Genomic DNA, 19,643 nt, shown 5'->3' on the forward strand with positions numbered 1-19,643 from the left:
AGATATATGCGTATATTGTTTCACTTTTTACACCAATGAACAATTTCATATTAGTTCTGTGCATACTGAAGTGAAGAAAAGAATCTTCACTTTTTAAGTTATCTTTCATTAAATCAATAATTTTCTTTTCATACTGTTTTATGTACTCTAAGATTTTCTCTTCACCATCTTTAAACCTGAGAATGGTTTTAAATTATTAGAGGCTATCCTAAAAAAACCCAAACAACCAAGATTAATAGAAAGACAGTGTCTGCTATGAGAACTGTTAACTCAGTATAATGGCTGCTCTGTTGTATTTTGTTACAGTGAAAATTTATACACACCGACCAGCAGATCTGATTTACTTTTTATATGTCTATTCAGAATTGTATGTAATTCTGATGGCATGGACTCATCTATTCCTCTTTACATAAAAAAGTGTGTTGTGACCAACTTGCTATCACTGACTGACACATTTAAAATTGCATACATTATTAAGTAATAGCTTATGTATAATTTTATTTATTTTCAGGGTTACAATGTTCATGAGATAATCATAGAGAACACATTATATATTGTTCTTAAACACATTTTTGCCACAAAAAGTTGAGAGCATTGGTAGAAAATCCTATGTCAAGTTATGTGAAAATATTTATCACCTGTAACCATAATTTCATAAAACCAATATACACTTTACGTAATATTATATCAGCAAAATCCATCTTTTTGCAAATAACCTTTGCTCTGTACTTATGCATGTTTGTAGTTCAGTGCATTAAATGCTTCTGTGTGTGTGTGTGTGTGTGTGTGTGTTTGCAATGCACAGGAAAAATACTAATTTACTCCTATGGTAACTGTAAATGTCAACACCACTGGACCCAAGAATGGTGAATTACAAGATCTTAATTTTAGTGAATAATCACCTTCATATTTTTCTACCTAATGCTGAACAAAACATTAATTGGCATTTACCTCCTAATGTTTACAGAACATAGACTGTATATTTCAAAGACATAATCCTTACCAACTATATACTGACTTTATTTTAGTATCTATTATATAAATTAGGACTCTGTTGAATTCTTATACTGAGGAACAAATAAATGATAGTAACTTTATTTAAATACATGCACAGTACCGTGCACTACAACATGATGAACTATTATTTTTAAAATGGATGAATGAATCAATAGAAAAATAGATTTAATAAATAATTAACATTTTAAAGTCTGGATAAAAATGGGAAATCATGCATTTCAAGCAAAGTTTTTTTTTCCTTGTTTTTTATGAAATTTCTGAGAACTTAAGACATGCAGAGCTGAGAAGCAGCTCACTCTGAACAAAGAAAAATGTTAAGACTGCACAAAAAGTTTTGTTTGAGATTGGTTATATGCAAGACTGAAAAAACTTGCCATTCTTGGACTTCCCTTCAACATTAGACAGCGCTGTGCAAACCTCAGACAGATCCCTGTATTATGATTTCTAAGCTGTTAGGAAGTCTCTCAGAGAGCTAAGAAAGTTAAAACCTAAGCAACTGCCTCACCAAAATTTATGACAAGAAATGTTTGGATTCCAGATAGCAGATTACAAAAGGATAATAGACAGCAGTTCATAATTTCCTTGAGAAATCATTATTATTAATAATAATAATTATTATTAACTTTAGGGACGAGTAATTATGGATGGCATAAATTTATAAATTATTATGACACCAAAAAAAGTTTAATTTTCTAATACTTAGAGTTCATATCTATGTCTCAATATTTAGCATATGTTACTATGTCTATCAACTTATGAAACAAATGAAAAGTGAGTATTTACTTAAGATTAATTTAATGTTTTTCCCTACCCCAACATTTGTCTGGACATTGACAATGCAATCAAAAGAACTGTAAATTTTCAGAAGTGAGGCTGCTCCAGTGAGTTTGATTAATTATGCATTAACCCATTTCTCTGAAGCATCCTTCACTAAATCTTTGGTGGGAAATGCACTTTAATTAGGCATGAGCTTTGGTTATTTGTGTGCATATGCACTATGCTATTGGTCAATGGGCAGAATGATTTAAAGTTTGCCATGTTACAAAGATGTATTGCTCATGAAAATAACTCTAGGGTTTCAACAAACACTGACGGCTAGTTTTGCAAGTATTATTACCTTCACTCAGCACGATCTTCTTAGTCTCTTAGTTGTTGCTCAAACTTTCATTAACTTGTAATCTTAACAAAAACTTACACAAGAACAATCATGACCATTTGAATACTGTGCATACTATTAGATGTTTTCAGCAGGTACAGTTACTCATGTACATAGGAGTTACAAGAATAAGTTACAAGATTTTAATACTTAAATGAATAAAAATAGTCTCAGGGTAGAAATAAATGATAAAAATACAGGTTAATGAGACCTGCAATGATTTTACTCTGAAACAGGTCAGATTGACTATTCATGTAAAGATGTTTGACTGAATAGAGACTATTGAACTTATGCCATATGGTTACTGTAGTAGAAAAAACTGAAACTGAAAAGAGAGAAAAACAAATTACCCATGACATTCTCTTCCTATATTCCATGGCAGAATTAGCCCATAGATTAGTAAATGGTAACACATGCAACAAAAAATATGCTGTATCACTGTATGTAAACATCTGCTTTCATCATGCAAAATGCCTACAAAACTGTGACAACATTTTTTCTAGTAGCATAGTTTTACATCAGCTCAGCTACAGAACGGTTAAACCAAAATTCAAGATTTTGCAAATAGAAGATATTCTAAAATTCTTGAAAGATTTCCAGCATAAATATTCCAAAGCTCAACAAAGCTAATTGTTTTTTGTTTTTATTTAAACTAAACTACATAGGCTTATTCCTTGCTGTGGTTCCTTGTTCTTTTGATGATAGAAGAGAAAAGACCGGTTTTTGGAGGCGGTCCCATCAACATGGGGGCTTGGTTCTTGTGTGTAATTTTTATCTAGGGAAGAAAGAAGAAAAACAGAGTTATCCCTTGAGCTAGTTCAGTTCCAACTATCTGAAATGCCTGGTTTATCTTTATATAACTTCCAGACCTGCATCATTTAATTTAAGATGAAAGGAAAATACCTGGGTTTTTTTATGAACGATGTTCCATATGCAGTAGACCAATCTACATGTAATCATTTTTCCACAAATAATTTAAATAATACACAAAAACCCATTTAAAAATACATGGAATAAAATACATGTCAATATACAATCTTACTTTTTGAGTGTGGGATTTATTGCTTGCTGTTGAGGAAGAATTTAAAAGTTGGAAAGAACATTCATGCTGACAGACCAAGCTGTTGCCTATTATTGAAATATAAGCCATGTCTTTACATGCTTTATTTATACATCTAATTAAGCTGTACTCTTTTATGTGGTTCAAAACAGCCACGGTGAACAAAAGCATAAAGTTAATATACAAGAAAAGGTCCAAAAAGATGAACTAGCATTCTAATTTGTTAATTAATTGTTAATAGAATAGACTCAAATATTGAAAAGAGTATTTAAAACACTTTGTAATACTGCTCTAAAGCCACCCGTTTTGATTTCTTTGATATAGAACTACGAATCACCTTAAATGAGACAACCTTAAAGTAGATTATGTCTGCAATTTTCTCTAATTCAAGTCTAAATTAGAGAAGACATTTTATGAATGTATGCTATGCTCAAAGCTAATTGAAAGCAATTATCAAAGTGGCATTTTGTCTGTGACTTTAAGATACATTGTAAGATAATAAATGATTCTCATTATGTAATAAAAAGGTCACATCTTGCCTTTGGGCTAGTGACGTTAGGAGTTTTTCAAAAGCAATCCGAGACATTTTCTTTAGTGAACTACGACTAATACAAGAACCATCACTTATTAAATATCAGTTGTCACCTGTATAGTACCCACATCAGAGATGGGTATTTCTTTCAAAAAGAAACACCACCTCATTAAAACTGGAAAAATATATCTCTTAAAGTGCATACCTGACATTTTCAAGTTAAAATGAATATCCTTCACTTGTCATTCACTAATAGTAAATGAAACAAAAAATGTATGTCACGTGGAGAGGCTCATTAAAATATAGATCAGGACATTTCTTGGGGTGGAAATTTACTTTACCATGTAAGAAGACAGAAACATAAAAATCTCAACAGAGTGTGTGTCTTGATTTAACTCTATTTGAGCCTTTACTCTCCAAATGCTCATTTTCATGCCACCTTACTTCATTAACTTCAAATTTCATGTGGGACCTCTTTTGTCAACACTATTCATTAGTATCAAATAAAGCATATGGGGGGTTCTTGGCAATGTAGATTACTTTCACATTGATAATAACACTCGCTTTCAAAGACTGGCACCAATATATTTTCTCACAATAAATGCTGCTTCAGGCATCACTTTGGAAGCCAAATCTGTAGTGGGGTAAACTGGCATTATTCCATTGATGTCAGTACCAGCTGATGATCTGGTCCTGGAAAATTGCCCATTTTTGTAACTTTCACATACTTCATAAGACATATTTTGGGGATCAGGAGCAGTGATGATACCAACCTGATCCTGAGGTGTAACCTGTAACATGGTGTAACAGGTGGTGTGAGTGAATTTTTCAAGTCATAAAGGGTTAGCTTATTGGAACATTTGGCCGTGATATGGCAGTAGGAATGCCTTTAAGTTTCCTTTCTGAGGTAGAACATAGTAATTCCATCTTAAAGTGAATAAAAGAGCAAAGTTCATAAGATGACTTTAGTATGAAGGGGTGAGGTAATCCTGAGACCCTGTACAGATTGCGTGTCAGGTTGGGGCTGTTCAATGCTGCTCAGGATGAATGCAATTACATACTGAGTAAATGTTTATAATTTGTAATGTTCTTTCTTGGCTTGCGCCATCTGTTTCAGAGACCACGACCTCTGCAGTATGTTGCTTCCCATCAGCTGAGATCAGCTAACATGCCTGAACGCGATTAACCACAACCATGCATGGGGACGAGTCCTATATGTCTTTCTCCAAGACGTGTTCTCAACTGCTATGAACAGGCACAATTTCAATCGTGGAAAATACATTTTACCATCTGAAAATACTACAATAAAGTGTAAATTTAAAGTATATTTTTTTACTTAGTCATGATAGTGTCTGTTAATATTGCATTGGTTAACAATGATAACCATCAATTCCTTACTTTCCTACCCTAAAAAAAATAATAAACAAATTGAAACATCTTATTTTTGGCTGATAAAAAGAGATCAGTATGTTTCTGAACCATTGCAGTATTTTGCCTGAAGAAGGCTTGTTTTGTCTTTCTCAAGACTCTCAGGCACTGCATTTCTGCCCTGGTCTCTCACTTCTGCTTCTGTTCTCATACTGGCAGCACTGCCAGAGTTGGAGCTGTGAGTTTGGGTGACAAGTGACAGCGCAAACTTCGAGATGGGAATAAGCACTGAGGATCTCAGGCAGAGAAATAGTGTTGTAGGTCAAAGTAGGGCTGAACACTGAAAGTGCTCTATGGGAGGACAAAAAGAGAGAGAGACAGAGAGATCTTTACTTAGAAGCAACTGGGACTTTGTTAAGTTAAAAATTCCTACTTACAGCTCTATAGAGATTCTCTGTGTGTGCAGAGGGAGTGTCTAAAGACTAACATTTACCATTCACTTTCTCTTCCATTCAGCAAGAAGCACAGTTATAAAAGCTTTAAGTAAGACCCTTTTTTAAATTTTTTAATGTTTCCTAGATTTACCTGTGAGTCACATAAACACATGTGCATGAGAAAAAGAAATTGCACAGACAAAAATCCAGAAAACTAAAATCCTAACCTAATGTATTTTTAGGAATTGAGGATACATACTCAGAGAAATTACTATGGAATTCTGGAAAACAATTTTTGAGATCACTTAATTTATTGAAAATATGTAATAACTTGAGGGAAATACAGAAAACATTTTAAACATTAATTGAGTGCCTGAATTGCTGCTTGAAGAAAAACAAAAAATCTCAACCAACCAAAAAAAAGCTCCAAAACAACAAATCCCTTCCCCTAAACCAACATCAACAAAAAAAAAAACCAACAAAAAACCCAAAAAAACCCCAAAAAAACAACAAAACAAACAAACAAAAAAAACAACCAAAAAAAAAAAAAACAAAAACAAAACCAAAAACAAACAAACAAAAAAAACAACCCAAACTGTACCAAAAAAACCAAAACCAAACCAAACAAACCCCCAACTAAACAAAAAAACCCCAACCCAACCCAAACAAACAAAAAACCCCCAAAAACACCACCACCAAAAAAAAAAGATTTGATGTACTTGGCATAAATTTATATTTAAAAATAGACAAAAATCAGGAAACAACAGAATTCCACTTTGCGGCTAAGAATGTTGCCAGTTGAATTGCTAAGATACTAAGAATTTTTGTTGTAAGCTTGATCCACAACATTCTAGGCTAAACTTAAAGTGATGAAGCCAATTAAAAAACCCTCTTATTCACAAACTGAAACCATGACTTCTTCCCACAAGAGTTGGTATATCTACTAACTATTTATCTAGCAGAAAAGTATTGCATTTGCAATTTTGAAATCACCTTTTCAGTATTAAAGTATGTCTAGTATATGTCTAGATTGCATTCATGGTAAGGAACACTAGGTTAAATTAAAAAAAAAGAGATGATAATATCCCCCTATATGTCAATAGAAGATTTTCTGATATAGAAGAATCCTGAATTTTTGATACTACAAAAATACTTACAAATGCATAAACCAGGCATTTATTTGTTTTAGGAGCAGGTCAAAGAGTTTTAAAATGCCTTGAAGCCATATTAATACAATGTATCCACTAAATGAAATGCAGTGAGCCTCAATAATTTTAGCATGATAATAATATCTTTTAGGTCAGTCGATTTTGCTTTCATGTTCCTTTTCTTGCATTATGTGCTGATTACCTTCATGCTCTTGACTTCACAGAATGCCTAAACATTTACTATTTACTATTACAGAAGACATGGTGCTATAAATACAGGTTCTAAAGTACTGTGCTAACTGACAATAGAAAACTGGAAACAGAGCTAATCAGCTCTGCTAATAGTATTTCAATTAAGGTTAAAGAACATATTACTGTATCTTAAAGATACAGGGAAAAAACTGCCAGAAAAAACCCCCAGCCTTATGTAGCTGGATCTTTTAGTTTATGGTCACTTTTTATGTTCTCAGCAGGGTTTAGATGTTTGTTGTTTTGAGGGTTATGAGAGTTTTCCAATCCTACTCCCCTTACAGGAAATGGAGGGATGCAACACCCCTATATCACAGGAGTGCCAAATACTTTTATCTTCTTAGGTGATCAAGAGTCTATGGGGTATCATGTTATGAATCAGAGCAACAGAATGTAGGCACTGCTGAACAAAATTAACCTGTGACTTGCATCATGTGTCATTTTGGGCAAAATCGCTCAGATCTAGACTAGTTGTTTTAAAAGCGTTATGCAACACATGTTAAATAAATTTCTAAACAATATTATTGTGCAAAGCGCAATCAAATCTAATCAGTTTGGCATTAATTAAGCTCTAATAATATACTCTAGTCTCTCTCCTAAGTAGTGTGATCCGTTTCCCCTTCACACAGGTAGATTGGAGAACGTTACGGTGTCATCATAATTTTTAAACATACTGAGAAAATGACAGAGCTGCAAAATTAAAATAAATGATTAATGGCATTTTTTTCATGTTTTGTACTAATAGGTATCACTGAGGTTTTAAATTAATAGAGCTGTCAGCTCAGGGTTGTTACAGATCCAGTGCAGAACTAAAATGGAAATTATGTATTCCACAGATACCTAAAGATGACACTTTGGAATATTTTAAATTTTAATTAGTAGGTGCAATTGTTTTTTCCCCTCCTCCCTAAAACCACTGCAAATTAATTGGCAATTAGTCACAACTAATTCTTTTCTTAACAGTCTGAACTGGAAAGAAAAGTGCACTACATGTTAGAGTATTTGTCTGGGGTGCAGAAAGCACACATGCAGTAAATTGCTTTGTCAATTACAAAAACTACTGTTGTGAAATTAAGGAAAAAAATACGCATTCATAAACAAAAATAATTAAAATGCAGTGTACCTGTGACCACAAAAAACAATGCTCAGCTGCAAAATAAAATATTAAAAACTCAATAAATCAATCTGACCTTGGAACAAAATATATGCACACTGCTGCTCAAAAAGGAAAAAAGTGCAGCATTTTTGAACAACATCAAAAATCCTCTATGTGATTGAAAGTGATTGATTCCATTTTTGGGTTAACTATGTAGTGATTGGTTAACATTCTATTGAAATTATCCACCATATCAAGGACCCAGCTCCTGTTTGCTCTAAAGTGGCAGATGCAGTAGTTTAAAGTCTCTCATTATAAACAACTGATAAGAAAATACTAGTGCAGCCAGAGGCATGGAAAGAAGATACTTTACAGACAGAGTCTAGAATACAGCTGCAGCTGCTTCATGTGATGTGTGAGGTATTTGAGACAATGGAGCTATAGAAAAGCAAATCTGTAACTCTCTTTTAGTTTTCTCACCTAGCTCTGGCACATAGTGATTATTAATAAAAACTTCATTTGGTTTAAGTTCTTGTTTCTCTCTGGATTTAACTACAGGGCAGTAGGATCTCTGTGCTCATCACATTTCTAGGGACTAAAGGCAAAGCTAGAGAAAAACCACTCAGTCGAAACTTATTTTTAAATTACAATATTCAAATTACAATATTTTGAAATACTAATTTTGAATAACATTATTCCATGATTTACTCCAAGTAACAGTAAACAATCAGTAAACAATTCTAAAAATACTGCATCTCAGATATCTGTGAAACTGTGTTTCTGGCAATCCATTAGGTGAGCTCTGACTATGGGTTTTTATTTTTGTTTCTTTATTTAAGCAATATTCTTGCATCTTCTATAGACATTTCTGTCTTCTACTTTTAACCTAGTGTTTCTAGAAGCTTGACACTCTTTCAGATACTATGCCAAGCAAGTCAGGAATAGATGAAAGAACTGAAATTGCAGTTATTTCTAATTAAGATGGAACATTGTTATAGATTTTTTCAAAACATTGCTAATAATTTATGTAGCTAAATTGAAAGATTACTTTTCTTAAAAAAAAAACCCTGATGGCTAAAGCTAGAAGTTTATTGAATTAGCTTGAGAGTCTTTGAAGTTTCATTACTATTAATGACCTGTTTGGAGATCAGGTGAAACCATAGATATCTTTCATGTTGCTATATTTGTCTGGGAGAGCTCTGATAGAATTTCCTCTTCAGCTAATCAGACAAGATGTTTAACATCATATTAACATTATCATCTTTCCTTCTCCCAAAGAGTCTTCTATAAAAAAACAGTGAAAACAATACAATTTTGATGCTCAGTTGCTTCATCTTATTTTACCAGAGCAGAGTGACTTTGTTAGACACTGCATTCTGCATATGTTCAACACACTGAATAATTCTGGATTGAAAGATTTTTAGACCAAGCCACTCACATTTTTAGGTATGCACAGAACCTACTGGAGTGTGTACCTTCTCTCATCTAGAGATGATAGGTGCATAAGCGAAGTGTCATAAAGGATTTTAAAAGAAAAACACAACTGTTGGTTTACTCCTAAAATTGATCACAGGAAGGAAAAACCATAGACCACAGCTTCTGGAGAATCACTGCATTATCTACCACATTCCACAGTATTTTCTCAGAGCTCACAGGATCCTATTGGAGGATCATGGCCTCCACATGCATGAGAAAGGACAGTGTCATCAACCCATGCTATTTGTGTGAAACTTTCTTCCCAGTCAGAAAGGAGAAGCAGCAAAGAGAAACATGTTGATTTCTTTGACAGGAAGTAAACTTCCAAGCCTGCATGTGCAGGCTGTATCCTATACATAACAGGGATTTGAGGCTGAACTTGTTTTCCTGAATAGGTGCAATACAAAAGCAGGAGAATTTTCATCAGGTTGAACATTATTTCTTGAAAAATCATTTGGAAAACACTCTCATTTATATCAAAACTTGCAGCAACTCGGAAAAGTACTTTTGAGCTTAAGTACTTGCAATGTGGGCAAGAGTTGATTATACCTGCTGATTCTACGAATTTCTTTCTAACATAGTGCCTGTAATATTTATAGATCAGTCCTTAAAACTACTGACATCTAGTCCTTAAAACTAGATGACACTGAAGTTCCTAAGATACCAAAAATAAAGCACGTTATTTCAACTTCATAAAAGACAGTTGAAGGGGGAAAGATAGCAATCTTTTTTTATTTAATTTTATTTTTAATTTTTTTTTTTAACAACAGCTTTCTGGCTGAAACACCAAAGAATCAAAAACCTGAGGCTCAGCTGCTGTGTCTCACTGATGTGTGCAATTTAACAAGGAAGGTGCAGACCTCTCTCCCCTAAAACTAGTGAGATGGTATATCCAAACACAACTGTAGCTTTTTTCCTTCAAAACAACATAGCTAGTAAACTAATAAGCACCTTGCCTCAGCATCCTAATGAGAAAAGAGGCAGCCTGGAAATGTCTCCCCATGTCTGCACAATGCAGGAACAGCAGCATCTAGGCCTCAATTTCTTCTAAGAACTAGAGAAACTTCCTGAGAGGTAAAATAAAAGGAAAGCCAAATTATCACGTGTCCTAGGGAACTAAACTTATTGAGTTCTTTATGGGCCATGATATATTTTTTTCATTTAAAAATGTGTTCTCATTTATTTGCTTTCATTTTGGGAGAAAATGGTGGGTTTTCCTCTAAAAAATACAAACCTCAGTATTTTTATATTGGCCCCCCTATTAGTTTTCTGAAATTTCAGCTCTTGCTGGCTCAAATGAATGACTACATAGCTGACTAAGCCTAAAGAATTATTTTGATTTTCTGGGGGTTTTGTATAGACTCTGGTTTGGATACACATCACAGATATCACCCTGGTATTTACATGATCAAGTACGCTTTGGCTTCCAAACAAAGATCGCTGTGAAGCACAAACTCAGAAATCAAATCTTGATCTTTGGTTGAAAGAAAGCTAATATCCACCTATGTCATTATCTAAAGAAGAATTCCTAGCTACCTTGAAGAGAATTTAAAGAAAAAACTCTACTGTTGCTAGAATTAGTGGGGAGGAAAGAGGTTGGACCATACATATTTTTTACTTTGTAAGATGTAGAAAACAGTGTGGTACATGTACAATGATGCAAGGAGCTATTGCAATAAATACTTAGCTCCTTAGTAGAAAAAAATCCTCAAAAATGAATAAAATAACAAAATATAATATTTCTGTACCAAATTCATAGAAGTGCATTGGTGTAGCATATAGTTAATGTATTTTTTCCTCAGAGGAAACAAGTACATTCAACAGCACGGTTTTCTTACACAGTGCCAAGTATATTCTTTTAACAATGGTATAGCAAAAAGAATAGGTTCCTCAGAAAAGTATATGCCATTTCTATCCCCTTTAAAACTGGACAGCAGTAATTATTAGGAGTAATTTACTGTTTCCTCAGGGCAGTAATTGAAATGTAAGAACTGTCTCTTTTTCCAGGTTTGTTCTCAATTGCAGCTTCTGCTAGCATTATCAATCAGATAGCAGGGATTCTGCACAGAGCAAACATCAGGACCAAAGAAAAAAAAAAAAAAAGAAAAAGCACGTTATTGCCAGCAACCTCCCATAAGTTCTCTTCTGTAATCTGGCAACTGCAAAATTACATGTCTTTTTCCTGAACAAGTAACTGCTGGGTTCAGTACTGTTGCTCTGCACTGAGCCATCGTTGTAAGAGAGGTAAAGATAATGATATCTCTGAACTCCAAAAGGTTTTCTGCAACCAATCTCATGAAATCCCCACTGTTCTGCCTTCACACAGTAGGTGTTCATATGGTTTTCCTCACATTGCAGAATCTGAGCACTTCCCTAGAGAATGAGAATTCAGTATCCTTCACACTGTTCAGCTGTATGCTATTGTGTATCTGGTAAACATGAACCACCACAACCTTCTACTATCATCCTAACCCATATATTATCAGTTGCATGCCTATTAGCACCTTACTGAATTTCCCCTTTTATTTTTTGTGTAACTTTTAATTCTACCAAAGGCACAAAGCTCATTAAAGGAATCCAGTATACTTTTTTAGAAAATTACTCCCATTTGTAGTGGGGTTTCTTCCTTGTCACAATAGTATTTTGTCATATTTACAAGCTGCAAGGTTATAGCAATTCATCTACTTAAAAGCACAAGTCTTCTTTAGCGAACCAAAATTAGCAGAACTGTATATTAAAATGTTACTAAGATTACATAGGACAATAAAGAACCTGAATTTCTTCATCCTCCTCTCTGAATGTTTGGTTAGCCTCTATAATTTATTGCAGAGAGATGAAAATTGAGAGTCCTAACAGATACACCTTTCCTTGCATTGTCTCTAAAGAGTCACTCAAGTACCCTTCTCTGAGAAAGCTCCTACCCTAGGTTATCCTAACCTATGCAGACTGATATTTGCCTGACCTCATGTCATTTGTGTACTGAATACGTGGGTACTGAAACAAGAATTAATTTCCTTTTTTACCCCTTAAACTGTAAGGACTTAAACACCATAGAAAATCTTCCTAAAATTTTAAGACTAATATTAGTTACTTTATACGTTTTAGCATCAAAAGAGAGACTGAATTTTTCTCAGCAATAGAGACTCTAAATCTGATACATCATTATAAATAAATGATCATATTAGCTAAAGGGATACTGAGACTGCACTTTTCAAGTATTTTCCAAACTTCTGAAATAGATGTCTTTTTATTCCATTCTACCCTGTGTTTGAATTTGGAATGGTAAATTGAAAATGCAGGGTGTACTGAAGTACATAAAAACAGTTTGTGAAGATGTTATTTAAGTAAATTGATGAAAACAGTTATCTTCTAAATAAAAGAGAAATATTTCTATCATTGAAAAAGGAGAGAGAAAATAATCAGTTGCGGTTACCGTGCAAGGAGTTTGCATCCAAGGTTCTCCATCTATCTGCATAGGAAGAGACTTGCTGGTCCTAAAGGAACAAATTTCATAAGAAAAGGAAACTAGAAAAAAATTGATAAATGTATTTATTAAAAAGGCATATGGCATACAGACATAACCCTGATTTACCCTGAAACTCCAATGAAATTTCCAGTATGACTCAATATGCTTACAAATGTAACACAGTCAATTTAGAAGGCTTAGTCTGATTTTCAACACAGAAAGCAAAAACATGGCAAACATTCATGTATCTTGCTAATAATACACTACTCTTTCATGGAAAAGAGTCTGTAATTTGTGAAATAATGAGTGAATGACACAATAACTTCAGGAAAAAACCTTATTAACAGAAAAGACAAATTTGTGCTATTCTTTATAATTTAGATTGTACTAGTATATAGCATACATAATTATACTACTATAAATGAAACAAGAAATAAATTTCAGGTCTATCATCACTACTTACTAGAATTACTGTGTCTAACTCTGAGTTAGACAGAACATTCACAGAGAATGAAGTTTGCACTATATTCAGAGTAACACTGAATATAAATTTTAAATTTATAAATTTAAATGGTTTACCAAAGGGGCACTGATTTCAACAGAAAGATATAGACTGTATTCCCTCTCTAGTTCTGGATGCTTTTCAGAAAAGCATAGAAAAATGAGAACAGAGAAAAAAAATGTACTACATTTTTGGTCTTTTCCAACCCTATATTTCTGCATGATAATAGTTTGCGTACAAGACTACTAGAAATAGCGTGGAGTGGATAAACCTAATAATGGAAAAATTAGTGATTCATGTTAGTCAACAGAAATTCTGGTTTGGACGTTTTTTGAAAACAACTAACATTTCATGGAATTATCCACTGTCACCTATGGCCATAAATGGAAGAAGGGAAGAATGTTTAATGAGCTCTCACTTTATAGTTCAGGAAGGGTTCCTATCTATTTTTTTATTGTTGCTCTTCTGTTTTAGGCTTATAATTGTAGAGCCTATGGGTTTAATAAATTTTGGAAAATTCTTCCTGAGGAATTCTTCACTGAAAAAGAGAGAGACTGTCAATTCTTTTTCAGTCCTTATATAATCCGAGAGATCGAATAATTACTTTTTCCTTGTGCTCTAATCCAAGTTTACTCTATTGTGAATGTTCTTATCTTAGAAATGATAAAACACAATGAAATTAGTGTACTCCACCATCATCAGCTCATACATACCAACAGACTTAATAATAGTGGCTTGTCAGAATTCAGTAAATAACAAATAAATTAAAAACAGAGCACTTTGACTTCAACAGATCAAAAAGTGCTTCACAATTACTAATTACACGCTAGTATTCCCTGGTGTGGTATGCATTATAAATGGGTTAAAATGTGACAAAGTAATGCTAAATTACTTTTGGCTTGAAATTGCATGGAGTGTATGCTGACAATAAACCCCAAGATGTTCATGCCTTATTCCTTCTGCTCCAAATTCTTGACAATACTTCTTCACAGGACAAAACAGCACTTGAATACAACATGTGAAGATTGAATTCTTTTTAGTTTTTTGACACATTTTAAGAAAGGAAGACGTAAAGGCAGAGAATACAGACAGAATAGATTCATTACATATACAAAAAGGATACCTTCGCAAGAAACAATCATCACAATTATGACTGTTAAACTACAAAATATATAAGACTCCTCAGTTTCACAACAACAGTACAGTGTAAATTAAAGCTGCTGATACCTGATGACAACAGATGAACACTGGGCAAGCCGTCGTCCAGCACTTTTCAGACCCGTGTATATCTGTCCCATCTCCATGGCTCCTTCCAGACCAACCACTTCCATAAGCTGGTCACTTAGATCTGCAAAAGTTGAAAAAAATCCACATTTTGTCTTGACAGCAGTTTGAAAGCAGTTATAACGACCAATAAGAGATGTCAGAAGACAAGTTGATAATGAAAGAACAAAACTGGCATGATTATTCCTAAGGAGAATTACAGCTTTAAGTTAGACACAACTGTGCCCTGCTGTCACGTGATTTTATAATATCCTAACCAAAATTATTCTGAAATAAAATAATTATATTGATAGCTTATTTTACATTAAGACTAAATAAATAATTTAATTATATGAGAAAACAGAAGAGATTCCTTCATTTGGGTTACCTGACACACAAAGAATGAGTTGTTTACAGTGCAGAAATTTATGCTTTTTTCCCAAAAGATATTAAAAATATGTAAAGAAAAAGTCAGTGCTTCAGACCCTATTGGATCCTCTTCTATACAGTACTTCCCAGAAAACAGTGCAACTCTAACTCAGCCTTTATGTGCACGTGTTATTATTATTTTTTGCATTGAGTCGGTGTCTTAATTAGCACATAAATGCAATGCAAAAAGGAAGAAAAACATCTTAACTGTCCACCTAGTTTTCCAACTTTGTCATGCTTGCTTGTACTCAGTTATAGATTTTTTGTTTCACATTTCTTTTTTGACTAAATAGTACTTTGGCATTAAACTTCAAAAAAAATCTTTAAATAAATATTAGTTTACTTGACTTCAAGGAGCAAGGACAAATTCTGTCTAGAATTTCAGGTACAAACAGAAACCTAAACACTAATAAGCAGTCTGCTTTGAGAAGCAACCCAGCAAGGTAATGAAATATTATCCAGAACCAATGAGGGTGTTTTGCATGAAATGTTTTATATTCTTCTGTGTAAATACATGTTGCCAGGACCAAATGAGCAAGAAAAAGAAACATTTCTTTTCTAGCTGTATAATATGTGTGCTTTATAAATTGGCTGTTAACATCAATGTTTCCAAAAGGTACATTATTCATTGAAGCAAAGCTTTGAGCTAAAATGTTAGAGTCTATCATCACACTGAATAAAACAAACAAAAAAAAAGAGACCACATTACTCTGTGTATTTTAAACCCCTCAACCCATAATGAAGGTAAAATTTTATGTTAACAATCATATCTATGAGGCTATTCCAAAGTTTCAACAGGAATCTTTTCTGTTCACTTCTTTGGGCTTTCAATGAACATAATTAACTGAAAGAAGTACTGTGATGAGGGGAAAAAATATTAAAAGCAAGTAAGAATTATGATCTGGATTATTCTGCTTCCAGCAGAAAATCTGATACTATCCAAAGCCTTCATTTTACTTCTTATACTTTCTTAATATTTTCTGCTTTATTCATTTTTTCATCACAGTGAAATCAGTTCCATATATATTAATGAAGAAAAAAAAATAAACAATATTCTTGCCCATTAAGGGTAAACAATAAGATGGTCAAAAGTTAAAAATGTACAATATGATGAATTCTAACTATACATTTTTATAGCTTGCATCCATGTAACTCATGTAAGCCCAATTTTGTATATCTGGCTTCCTACTGCTTTTTTTTTTTTTTTTTTTCCCTTGAAATGTTTCCCATAAGTAACTAACATTTAAAGTTAAGTGAAATTTAAAAAAAATGCTGCTTTTCTTGTTAGCCACAGAGACTTAACTGGGAAAGCACTACTCATTTTCAAAAATTTATATATTATACAAGCACATAGAACTTTACAGGTGTATTAAATCATTAAAATGTTTAGCCAAAGAAAACATCAAATTCCTATTCACTGGGCCATCAGAAAATTATTTTTTTAAAAGATGGAAGAATAATTAAGAACAGATTTTTATTTCTGACAGCTCAGGCAATACGTGCAATATTCACGATAGTGACATTTTCAGGGATATATATTTGATACATCATTTTTAAAAAGCTGTGAGATTAATGCCAGTAGCAGCAGGTAAGTAAGGGCCACATCCTGCCCTTTGATCTATACCACTTCTCAAAAAATGTGGCATATTAAACATGGGAAGATGGAACTGAACAATAATCTCATCTACCAAAAAAGTAAAGCCTTTTCAAAAACTTCACATTTGCAGTGGCACATTCCCAAAGTGCAGTTATTTTAGGCCAAATATGAGTATTTTTAGAATCAAGCTTAAATTAGACATAACTTTCCTTCAGAAGCAGTAAAAACTAAAGCAAATATAACATGCAATTATTGACTGCATTAGTTCACACTCCTGCCCTTGCTGATATATTTGACCTGATGCTTTTGTGTAGTCATATCCATTTCAACAAATCCTTGAGATGTATTGACTATGATAAAAACTCAAATGAAAAGTGGGAGTGTGTCTGTTTTAGTCCCTCTCCCCAATAATGCTACATGGCTATAGGTACACTGGTTGAATATAAAGGGTGAAGACATCAACAATGGGATGATATTTCTTCTTAAAAGGCCTCCACCAAAGAATTTGAAGGAGACTAAGTAAGCTCTGTTAAAGGAGATCTGATCTTCTATTAAATTAAAAGATAGGAAAGGGGAAGTCATTCTTCATTTTGGTGGAAGTTTATTACTGATTTTTCAGAAAGATTCATGAGGGCCTCTGTACCACTCAACATGTACCCCAAAATAATCTGGAAATAGAGGTAGACAATAAGTACTGAAGATTGAGCAAAAGAAAACTAAAACCCAATTATAAAAAAGTTTAGGAATTTTACAGTACTGAGTAATGGGGCTTTACGAAGGCAGAAAGTTGAATATATGTAACTTAATGTTCATGAGGAGAAAGAGCACTCATTACAGATATGTAGATCATTATATACATATAGATATAACATTTGGAAATAAATATGGTGTGTGTGTCTCCATGTGTATATGTTTATTTTGCTGGACTATAATTAATTGATACTGTCATGGTGGAATGAACATTGTGGAGTTACAGTGCTAAGTTCTATGAAAATACCAGCTCAATGCTCAATTTAGGATCATCAAATGTTGCAATTGGTACATCCATGAAGTATGGAATTTGTAGTTCAAGTTCGCAATGCAGAGGAAGAAAAATAACTAGAAATCACAGGTGAACAAATGTGGTAACAAATACGGAGCAACTTTTGTATGAAAATAAATTAAACTACTAGCCTTCAGGAAGTAAGGAGATGAATGGAGGAAAGATGAAAAAAATATAAGTGCAATGGAGTAGATGAAGACAGTAATGTAATTCAGTATTTCTCAAATGCAAGAACCAAGGAGTTTCATAGAACTTCTAGACAAGCAGGAAATCCTTTTTTCATAGTATATTTTTATGCCATGAGGCCACACTAAACTGAAATTACTTAAATCAAAAATGATACATATATGGTAGGATATCTTAACAGAAAAGAATCACTGAACGTTTACTCTCTTATGCTTTATTTCTAATACGGGCTGGTGTTAGAGGTCAGATACTGAGCTACACTAACCTGTGGGTTGATCTGGTATCACTGCTCTTGTTGACATTCATCTTATAAACTGTAGTGGAGAATAATGAATGCTGCCGTTCACCAAACATCATTTGCCACTTCAGACAGTTTATAATGTGGACTTTTCTATGACATGTAGCCCTATTGTGTTTGAGTGAAAGTCACTCCTTTAGATCCTCAAATTATATTCTTAAGTTGTTTATCTCTGTCTCTACGAACTATAAAGCAAAATAAGTTTCTCTTTTCAGGGATGTATTTCTTTCTTGTGTTTCTTCTGCATCCTACAGATTTTATTTTAAAGACAAATAGTTGGTGATTGTAATGATAAAATTCTCCAATGCATGTCTCACCTATTATAACTAGTCTTAGGAAGTTCAGGTTTAGGAAACTAAAGGCTAGATTTTCAAGAAAAATTTCACAGCTAACAGTGAACAAAAGTAACTATCAGATACTGAGCAGTTTTTCTTTCTAATCAGATCATTAAGTTGTCTAAAGGAGAGCTGAGGTCTCATAGGTAAGTTATCACAGAGAGCATCTCAGCATTAGTCCATTAGGAAAGTGTTTTCTGACTGGTGCCTTGGGGTTCCCCAGTACGTTTGTTCTACTTTGAGGTCCGTGAAAGAGCTGAAGGCTCTCGCTTGTTTTCTATGTGAATGAGCCATTAGAGTGTGTGGGAATGTTTTCACAGCACCATGTCTCTCCTGTCTCTTCCACAAACCAAAGTACTTCACGTGTCTCCTCACATTAGCGCTGTCAGTAAACAAAGCCGGCTCTCCCAGGGGAGCCCTGCTGTCAGCAGACGGGGACTGGCATGCGGAGGGGCAGCTGACCCCTTGCACTCATTCCTGATGGGGAGATAAAGTCACTAGGGAGCTGACTGCCCATTTCTTCCCATAAGGCAGCAGAAGGAAAGTTCAAACAGAAACTTGCACAAGTGGCAGACAAAACATCGTATGTGACTATAAGCCCTTTAGAGCTCTTCCCAAGGCACGAAGAAACACACTTGGAGACTTTGAAGTTTCGTAATGAGTTCACGTTATCCATTACCCCGGCATTAGCTGAATGCTTCAATATTCAGAGTGAACATACAAGAGAAAAACACATTTGGAATTCATCTATGAAGATAAAGCAAGGAAAGCAAAATGGGGTAGGGGGTGGGTGGGAAGGAACATGGTGTGATTAGAAAAACTGATTTACATAGAGAACTTTCCTTCTGTAATGGAACTGGTTTTGATATCTAATTTATCTTTGCAATATATAAATATTGCTGTCCTGGCAAGAGATTGAATGACTCTATTATAACTTGGGGTTACTGCACTCACTCAGGCACATTTGCATAAAAACACTGTTGGTCAGT

At 33.8% G+C, this 19,643-nt stretch overlaps 1 protein-coding gene across 5 annotated transcripts in view; it reads right to left on the reverse strand.

Annotated features, from left to right (window-relative positions):
- Nucleotides 1-263: 263 nt before the first annotated feature.
- Nucleotides 264-19,643, reverse strand: part of DGKB (diacylglycerol kinase beta) — a 385,657-nt gene continuing 366,277 nt past the window's right edge. For 4 of the 5 annotated variants that reach the window (XM_083866608.1, XM_083866607.1, XM_083866609.1 and 1 more), the window contains 3 exons: nucleotides 14,732-14,852; nucleotides 12,970-13,030; nucleotides 265-2,948 (listed from right to left, as the gene is read on the reverse strand). In XM_083866608.1, the coding sequence (XP_083722734.1) occupies nucleotides 2,841-2,948; nucleotides 12,970-13,030; nucleotides 14,732-14,852 (290 nt within the window). In that variant the 3' untranslated portion in view covers nucleotides 265-2,840. Of the gene's footprint in view, nucleotides 2,949-12,969; nucleotides 13,031-14,731; nucleotides 14,853-19,643 lie in introns of all 5 variants that reach the window. The other variant, XM_083866610.1, reaches the window with a different exon arrangement.

The sequence above is a fragment of the Zosterops lateralis genome (genome assembly GCF_965231275.1).
Source record: "Zosterops lateralis genome assembly, chromosome: 1".
Taxonomy (NCBI): Eukaryota; Metazoa; Chordata; class Aves; order Passeriformes; family Zosteropidae; genus Zosterops; species Zosterops lateralis.